Source organism: Perissodus microlepis, chromosome 20 (assembly GCF_051167445.1).
Source record: "Perissodus microlepis isolate ML-2025 ecotype Zambia chromosome 20, ASM5116744v1, whole genome shotgun sequence".
Lineage (NCBI taxonomy): Eukaryota > Metazoa > Chordata > Actinopteri > Cichliformes > Cichlidae > Perissodus > Perissodus microlepis.
In genome coordinates this window covers 4587132-4595873 of record NC_140480.1, presented here as the reverse complement: position 1 = coordinate 4595873, position 8742 = coordinate 4587132, and the positions used below count along the sequence as shown (strand labels likewise).

The 8742-nt window shown below is 49.0% G+C and overlaps 1 protein-coding gene across 2 annotated transcripts in view; it reads right to left on the bottom strand.

Annotated features, from left to right (window-relative positions):
- Positions 1-976: 976 nt before the first annotated feature.
- samd11 (sterile alpha motif domain containing 11) overlaps positions 977-8742 on the bottom strand; it is a 49545-nt gene continuing 41779 nt past the window's right edge. The window contains exons 8-13 of one of the 2 annotated variants that reach the window (XM_084916829.1): positions 6009-6124; positions 5752-5830; positions 4866-5644; positions 4273-4406; positions 3039-3149; positions 977-2783 (exon numbers count right to left, since the gene is read on the bottom strand). In XM_084916829.1, coding sequence (XP_084772955.1) covers positions 2508-2783; positions 3039-3149; positions 4273-4406; positions 4866-5644; positions 5752-5830; positions 6009-6124 — 1495 coding nt within the window. In that variant the 3' untranslated portion in view covers positions 977-2507. The remainder of the gene's footprint in view (positions 2784-3038; positions 3150-4272; positions 4407-4865; positions 5645-5751; positions 5831-6008; positions 6125-8742) is intronic. The other variant, XM_084916830.1, reaches the window with a different exon arrangement.

Sequence of the window (8742 nt, the reverse complement as noted above, 5' to 3'; positions counted from 1 at the left end):
TTTTTTTAAGATTCTAATTGAAGCGTGTATGTGCATGTTAATGCACAAGTGCACCTGAAACGAGTAATTTGTGTACATGTGCACACCTGTAGGCACCCCCAGGCTTTGTAAGAACGGGCTATTTGGAAGGAGCTATGAGGCTGGCTGAGCCGGGCCCAGCCAGGCAGGGCCGGCCAAGAGGAGCGGGTACAGAGAGGCGGGTGTTCAGCCCCGAGGCAGCAGTGCGGTGCCAGGCTGGCAGGGTGGTGTCTGATGCTGCGCCAAGACTCTCTGCCCAGGTGGTAGAGCAGCAACACAGGCTGGTCTGTTTCCGTGCCAACTCCTCACCCACCCCCTGCCCGCTGTCTTTTCTGTCTGTCTATCGCACATGCTCAAACACGGCTGTCCTACTCCCAACTCCCCCCCCCCCCCCCCCAGCTTGCCAGAATTCACAGCCAAACCGATGGCGATTCTGACCTTTATCACGAGGCACATTTACGGCATGTATTCACCGGTGTAGGAAGGAGACAAGTGAACTACGTGTGGTGTGAATCCTTCAACTGCAGATCTGATTTGAGCAACTCTTGTGTGTCGTCACGTTTCCTCTGCGGTGGTTTTCAGTGAATTCTGAACCTCCTGGTGCAGAGGCCCGCCTAAAGCGAGGGGGAAGTCCCAGCAGAGTGTGAAGAGCGCACCGCTTTGAAGGAGGAAGGCGAGTGTGAGCGAGGGCTGCTCCTGGTTCTGTTGCTGTGTGCGTGTGTGGGTATATGAGGAGGGTCAGGTTTACCCCCACAGGCAGGAAGGCCTTGGCCTGCGGCTGAACCTCACACTCCGACAGCTGGTGTTGACCCGAACTGTGCCCCCCATGGGTCACCTCCCCTTTATAAAACACACACACACCCTGCCTCCTGCATGTTCTTTTTTAACGAAAGTACCACAAACACCTGAGGAGGAAAGAGCATTTCTGATATTTGAAGCAAACACGAGAGAAAGAAGAGAGGCTTTCTTTAGCATTTATTTCACCTGTGTGGTGAATAGAAAAATAGGATGAAGACAAACTTTTGAAGGGAAATCTAGAGACCATTTTTAATTTGTTTGTGTAGTAAAAAAAAAAAAAAAAAAAAACCCCATAACAAATTCAAAACATTTGCATTAAGAGCTTGTGCCTTTCTTTTCCCTGCAACCAAGAGAGAAAGTAAAAGTATCTTTGGAATTCCATCTTGAGGGCTAATTTTAATACATATCACCATCTGTTTTATCTACTACATTAAAAGTCCTATAAATATTTTTGTCCTCATATTTATATGCTGAAGTAGCATTCAAGATTGGAGCATACGTTTTTGTTTTTTGTTGTTGTTTTTTTTAATATTACACTTTTTTTAAAAAAAGGGCAAAACAAAAACTCATGAACAAAAAGTACCACCAAAGTTCAGCAAGTCACTTTTTTTTTTCCAGTAAAGAAAACCTTAATCGTGCAACTACATTTAACAAAAAGTAAAAGTACCACGTATGTAATCTTCAGGATATTTTCATCTTAAGCATGATTCTGTACAATTTTGCATGTTTTTCCTACCTCCCACAGTAGTCAACACAAGCGTACAATGACATAAGGGGTACAAACCACAGCTGCTATTGAGGCTTCTCCATTTCTTAGCATTTTTAATCCTTTGTTTGTCAGTAAACGACGGCTCTACCTGTGTCATCTCAAATAAGAGTCCCACTGAGTGAGGCACTAAGCCTAGCATTCCCCTGTTTGACCGTTAATGCAAAAAGAAGCGCAGACACGTTGTGAAACATGGTTTCAATTCCACATATCCGGTCATCTTTGGTATCGGGACAGCGGAATGCATAGTTGCAGTGATAAGAGAGGAAGCTGGTCAGATCTGGTGCTGCTCAGCATATGTTTCAACTCCAGCCTCTAGAAGAAGAAAAAAAATAACCAAAAAAAAAAAAAAAACCAACATACAGCACCACGCTGCTGTTTGGCCTCAGGGAAAGGGGTGAGGAAGAGGGGAGGGAGGGAGAAATGTCTCTTTTTTTTAATTCCTGGGCTTTGCAGGATTCTGGGTGAGAGCAGTCAGAGATGCAGAGACTAGAGAAAGAGAGTGAGTGAGTGAGCAGAGCTTCCTCCAGCCCAGGAAGGAAGGAAGAGTTTCCGCTAGCGTCTGACTGTCTGACTTGCAAGAATGTTGCATTTGTGGCAGGGCTTTGCTCCATTTTTTTGGCAGGCTTGCTGTGACCAGCTGTCTCCTTTTTCTCTGTCGCTTCACGTCTCTCCCTTCCAACCCAGTTTCTTTGGATTCTGCTCGGCTACAGCCCCTGCAGAGGAACTCAGCTGATTGGTTTGTCGGATACGGTCCATACTGTCCAGTTGTCTTTTTTTTTTTTTTTTTTATTCAAGTCTGTTTTTTTCCCGTAAATTTCAGCTCAAAAGGTGAAGGTATTGAGAGGTCAGTCTGCTTCAAGTTACACTCCCCCATCCCCATTCATGAGACTAGTTTTCCATTCTCACCCCTTCCCTTACACTCCTATGAGGGGGTTTTGGCCTCGTATCGTCCTACCACATTGCCGTTTTCCTGCTTGGGGGAGGAGCAACCTGGGGTGGGGCCGCTGTAAGGGGAGGAACTGCTGCTGGTGGAAGTGGGTCGGTGTGGCACAGAGAGAGAGAGGGGCAAGGGTGTGTCAGATGGCGCAGTCAGGGGGTCCCGATCGCGCTCTGGGGGTCGCAGGGCAGCAGAAGGTGGAAACGGGAATGCCAGTGGGAATCCTGTCATGTAGAAAAGCCTGCCAACGCGGCGAGCCACCTGAGGAGACGAGAGGAGATCACATGACTGTCAGTACAGCCTGTTGAGCATCGGGTTATGGACTAATGTATACTGAATTTAGAGAGAGAAGAAGAGAGGCTGAGAATGTGGGGCAGGCTAGTTTAAGGGAATCAGCTATACTATTCTAGCAGTTTGTCTCGGTCCTACAGACGGGAACGCACACTCAGACAAACACGGGTCCACTTGATCATACACAAACACACACACTCACACGCGCAGGTCTGTGAGGTGTACCTGTGAGCGGATCTTGAGTGCGGGCCCCAGCTTTAATCCCATGGTGTTGAGCAGGTGCTCCTCAGTGAGCAGTGGCAATGTCTCTCCATCAATGGCCTGCTCCCGAAACACCTGGCGGAGACACAGCCTCTTCAGCCACAGCCCCGACACGCACAGAAACACACACAACCCTACACATTCGCTCACACGAACACTACAGAACAGTGGGCTCTATTCCAAAATGTTTCATACTCATTTTGAGAATGCAATTGAAGATTATCAGGAAACATTTTTGCAATATGGATGATTCAAATTGTAGAGACTGTAGTCTTTTATCATTTTAAACATCGTAATGTTGGGATTGGGATGTTTTCTATGCCATATGTATATACGGTTATCATTTATTGTGCAAAAATGACTCCAAAGGTTCATCTAAATCTCCACGTCTAAGACAGCTGAAGCCTAATTATGGTGTCTACTTTGTTCCTTATCAGTTCCCTTGGAGTCAGGACAGCAGCAAATCCCTCCCCATACACGTCTCTGACTCCAGAAATGTTCCTCTGGCCCTCTTCCACAAGATGTCTTTTGTCTCGTCTCCTTTCCATCACCCCCAACAGGTCACAGCACATGCTGCTCTTCCCTGAGCCTGGATCTGCTGGAGGAATCTTCCTGTTAAAAGGAGGTTTTTCCTTTCCACTGTTGCCAAAGTGCTTACTCATAGGTTGTCATTTGATTGTTGGGGTTTCTCTGGGTTATTGTAGAGTCTTTACCTTACAATATTAAGCGCCTTGAGGTGACTGTTGTTGTAATTTGGCGCTATATAAAATAAGTTGAATTGAATACCTAGTCCTAATATTTTACTCGTTTCCATTTTCCAATGATGAGAACTTTCTCTGGATAGTTCATTTTGGAACGTCGCACAGCCTGGATTAACACACAAATGCACGTTTCATTCACACAAGCTACACCTACATGCACTTTAAACTCACCGTCATTCACACAAACGTGGCTCAAACTATTAAACATGACCATGCTCTCTCATGCATCCACACACATTCACAAAAAAAAAACCTTGAAAAAGCTGCAGGTTTACTGCTTCTACCTAAATATAATGAGACGCCTTTGACAGTACTGCAGTGGTTTTGGGGTTTGAATTATATCTTAGTACACTGTTTTTCCTCTATGGTTAATAATCAGCCTGCCCCTGGCCTCCGTCCCCTTCTCTCTCTCTCTTTCCTGCTCTCTACGTTCTCACCTGTGTGTATTCAGCACATCCTGCCAGGCTGCTTATGAAGCCGCACACATCCTCCACACTCCACTTGCTGATGTCCTCCGCAGGGTTTGCTGTGGCTGAGTCCTCCCCATCCATGAAAAGACCTCCCAAAGAGCCTGAAAAAGCAGCAGTGGGTGAAAATGATGTGTCAATATATACCCACACCAGGTACAAAGGTGCTATTTGTTTTAAAATATGTATTTTTTTGGTTTGGTTTTAAGTGTCTGTGTTAAGTAAACTAATAGATATCTTAAACTCATTTAATAAATGACTGTTACAGTTTCCTTCAGGTGCTCATTGCGAGTCTTTTCTTATGCTTTCATAAAGTAAACGTGCCGCTTGCTGCTATGTCATCCCACTTTATGCCTGCAAACCAACAACCCCCTCAATCCCTCCCTTCTGCCCACGTGGCTGTGCTGTTGGTGGCGTGCATGTGGGTCACCCTGGGGTCAGAGGAAGAGGCCCTAACAGGGAGAGGCCTCCACACTAGAGACACGCGCAGAGAGTGATTCTAATGGATTTCACGTGTCAGCTCTGAGCTCTGTGTGTCGAGTGTGCGCGTCTGAGTCTCTCACCCGTGTGAAAATAAGGGTTGGCGTAGGGGAATCCGAAGGGAAATGACTGGGCATGAAGAGCAGGTAGCGGTGGCAGGAACCCTGGTGGCAGGTGGTACTTGAGATCGGTTTTGCCCAGTCCAGTGGTAAAAAGGTGGCGACTGGGGGACTCTGTACCTGCAGAACTACAAGGGGCGCTCAGCCTGCCTGAGCGCTCTACAGTCTCCTTGGCACTGTCACACACTCCCTTGCTGCCAGTGTCTTTACCCCTGTCCTTGGGTTTACTGCTGGACTTGGCACCGACTCTCTCCAGCCTCTCATCGCACATCTCTGTCTCGCTGTCTGAGTCCTTCATTTCCTCTTCGTGCACTTCCATGTCTTCCTCCCTTCCTCTGTCCTCTCTTCCTTCTCTGTGATCCCCACTATGGATTTGCGTCTGGGGGACCCTGCGGGCCATCTTTCTGGATTCGGCATCTGTGCCAGCAGTGGAGCTTTGCGGCTGGGTGTCTTTGTGTGTGGACGACACCCCCGGTTGTTGCTGTTGTTGGTGGTTGAGTGTTAGGAGGGGCGTGGTAGCCCCGTGTCGAAGCACCAGCATTGCATTTGTGCGGCGGGCCAGTTCCTCGCGGAGAGGATGGCCCTCTGGGATGTCATGGAGGCTCCGCAATGCTGGATGGTCGAGAGGAATTCCAGGAGGTAGAGCCCCCAGAGGGTCAGAGCCCAGCAGACGTTGCTGTTGCTGTCGCTGGTGGAGATTTTCCAACTCTTTCTGTCTCAGCAGCTCGGCTGACATCTCAAGTCTGCGGCAACAAAACACAAAGAGGTTTACCACACAGTCCAAAAGCTTCCTAAACCCATATCTTAATACTTTTGATGTAGGCTTTCATCATCACTTTATTAAACACACCTGGCCAGGTTCTGCTTTCTCAAGAGCTCCTGTTGGCGGGCAAAGAGCTCTGCTTGAGCTGGCTGAAGGAAACCGTAACCTGTAACAAAAACAGCACAAATGTAACAATGCAATGTCCCAAGTTTTGGAGGAATCTTTGAGTTAACATGTTACAAACTAAATCAAAGTGCCAAAAAGAAATACTTGGGTGAAAATTAGATTTTCTTTGTGTGTTGTGCAAAAGTATCCATCTGGCGTTAGAATTACTCATGACTCACCGGGGGCTTGGCAAAGAGCAGAGGGCATGCCAAGGAAAGGAGGCCGCAAGTGAGGTCCTAAGGCGATGTGAGGAGCAGTTGGAGGGGACAGTAGGGGTGGAGGATGGGACATTTCTCTGTGGACACAAATTAAACAAAAACATCAATCTCAATTTTAATTTTACTAAATATGTTGAAATAACACGAATGTTCGGCACACGCGACTTCCTACGTCAATGGAACAGTTTTCACTTCACATTTTGATTTTTTTCCCCTCTCTCTTCTCAGAAAATTTCAGCTGCTGCTCTGTGTGTGTGTGCGCGCGCGAATGGTGCCACACTGCCAATGTATGCAGTGTATTTTTATCAGTGGTGCTCCAGAGGCCCTCATGTCGCCCCAGCGCCTCATCAGTCTTGTCACGCCGCAGCAAGCGCCGCTGGCCATTGCTGTACCCTGGACTGCAGCCTTTCCTTCCCCTGCCGCCTCACACATACACGCCACAACTCCAGACCCACACACATAATGAGGGCTGAATGCACAATGCCAGTGTGTCATGCTCCGACAGCTGGGGCGGCCCCTGCGTCTTGACCGGGGCCACGGGCTGAAGGACCTTCTAATTAACACTCATCCCTCCTCTCTTCTCCTCCTCTCCCCTTTTTTCTGTGTGCTCTTCTCCCTGCTTCCCTCCCTCTCTCCAGGCTGCATTGAAGCCAGTGAAAAGATGGAGCGTCCTACAACCCCTGTTTCTGAAAAGGCCTCTCCATTATTGGCTTCGTCTTTTGTCCTCTTTGAGGGGGAAAGGTGCCTCTCACCTTTCCCCCTCTTTCTCCATCTCTCCCTCTGTATTACCCACCTTTTTTCTGTTCTTTACTCCCTTCTCTCTCCTTCTCTATGACCTCTGAAAAATCTGTCTGCTCTCTACTGTTATTCCTTTTGCCTGTGTATTTTTATCTCTCCTCATCCCTTCATCTTATCCTGTTTTCGCCTTGTGCATCACTTCCCTTTTCCCCCTCCCTTCTGTCATTCTGTCCCTCTTTCAGTTTGGCATGCATCCTTGGGGGTGCGGGAATATGGCTTCTGAAGCAGCACGTAATGTGTGAAAAGTGAGGCATGTGCACTTTGACCCACTGAAGGCGTCAGAGTGTGCGAGGCTTTGATCCCAGAGTGGATGATGATGCCGCCCGCCTGCTCTGTCTCTCTACCCTCTCTCGAGCCTTTTCCAGGGCCTTTTCCTGAGCTCAAGCTCGAGCTTCTTTTACCCACACGTCTCCACTTCACTCCCCTCTCTCTGCTCCCCGAGCTGCTGCAATCACACCAATCAGAGCTCAGCTGTGCGCGACTGCCGCCGCATAAAAGCATACACGGGAAACAAGCTGAGGAAAACAACAGAGTCAAAACCAACACTGGGACACATGCGACCGCAAATATTGTTTTGCAACCGTGTTCAAATTAGCCAGCGCCTGCATGTCTCCCGCCTCACTAAATGGTGAGGAAAAAGAGAGAGAGAGCGAGGGGAACTGTGAAGAGGGAGGGCACATCTACAAGAGCTGGTGGATGAGATGGGGTGGTGTGGGAGGTGTGAGGTGGCAGAGGGAGCACTGAGAGGGTGGGTGGGTGTGTGTGCTGGAGAGGGGAGGGAATGGGGGGGCGGCAGCATTCATCGATCGCCTCCGCCGCTGAAATGTTAATGCTAATCGTATAACCGCTCTCTCCGGCGGTGCCTCGCACTCCAGTGGCAGCTCCAATTAATCTTGGGTGAGGGCTGTGGCGCGTGACCCTGGAGCCGCGAGCCGGGGCCCCGCTAGCCGCTGCTTATGTAATTACACCGCCCAGTGTGTAATCACCTGGCCTAATCCCTCAGGGCTAGCAATTAGCCTTCCGACGCGCAGTTCCACTAGGCTATGTTAAGGCGCCCCCCCCGCCGCCGCCCAACCATGGCTCCCGCATGCCAAATTCCCATCACCCCCCCCACACCCCTCTGATATTCCCCCTTTCTTCTTCCCTCTTCTTGTACCGCCTACCCTTGCCTAGCGTTAGCCCTCAAATGAATAACGGTCAATTAAAGCTGCATGACTGGGGCTGCCAGGCGTCTGCGCCACCATAATTAGGCCTAATCACGGGGAGTGAGAGAGAGAGAAAGAGGAGAGAGAGAGAAGAGACGGAGTGTTTGTCTGACACTCCCCTCCACTCCCTTCCTTCATCTCTCCCTCTCTTCCTCTTTTTATAGGAGGCAATTTTGAGGGAGGAGTGGCAGACATTAGTCGTTTTGCTCTGGGGCTGTGTGTGTGTGTGTGTGTGTGTGTGTGTGTGTGTGTGTGTGTGTGTGTGTGTGTGTGTGTGTGTGTGTGTTGGGTGCTCCTACATGTGTTTGTGTGTACTTGTCTGTTTTTCTCTGTGTGGTTTTATTTTCTCTTTTTTTTTTTGCACCATCTTTGCATTTTGTTGGCAAACCACTGACATGCTATAAAAAGATGAGGCAAAAAAACTCAGAGACTGAAAATAGGCAGACTCACAAATGCAAGGTGGACTCATAATCAAGCAAAACTGTATCGCTGGATTCTCTCTTTCAGCCTGTGTGTCTCCTGCCTGCAGTGAGGCCAGGGGCTCCTGGGGAATTCACTGGTGTGTGGCGACCTGTCAGAGTGGCGACAGCGGCCCCGTCCCAGAGCAGCCCAGGCAGTGTGTGTGTGTGCATAAGTGCGTCTGTGTAAGTGTGTGTGACAGGGCTGCCCTTAATGACTGGAGCGTGGGGGGA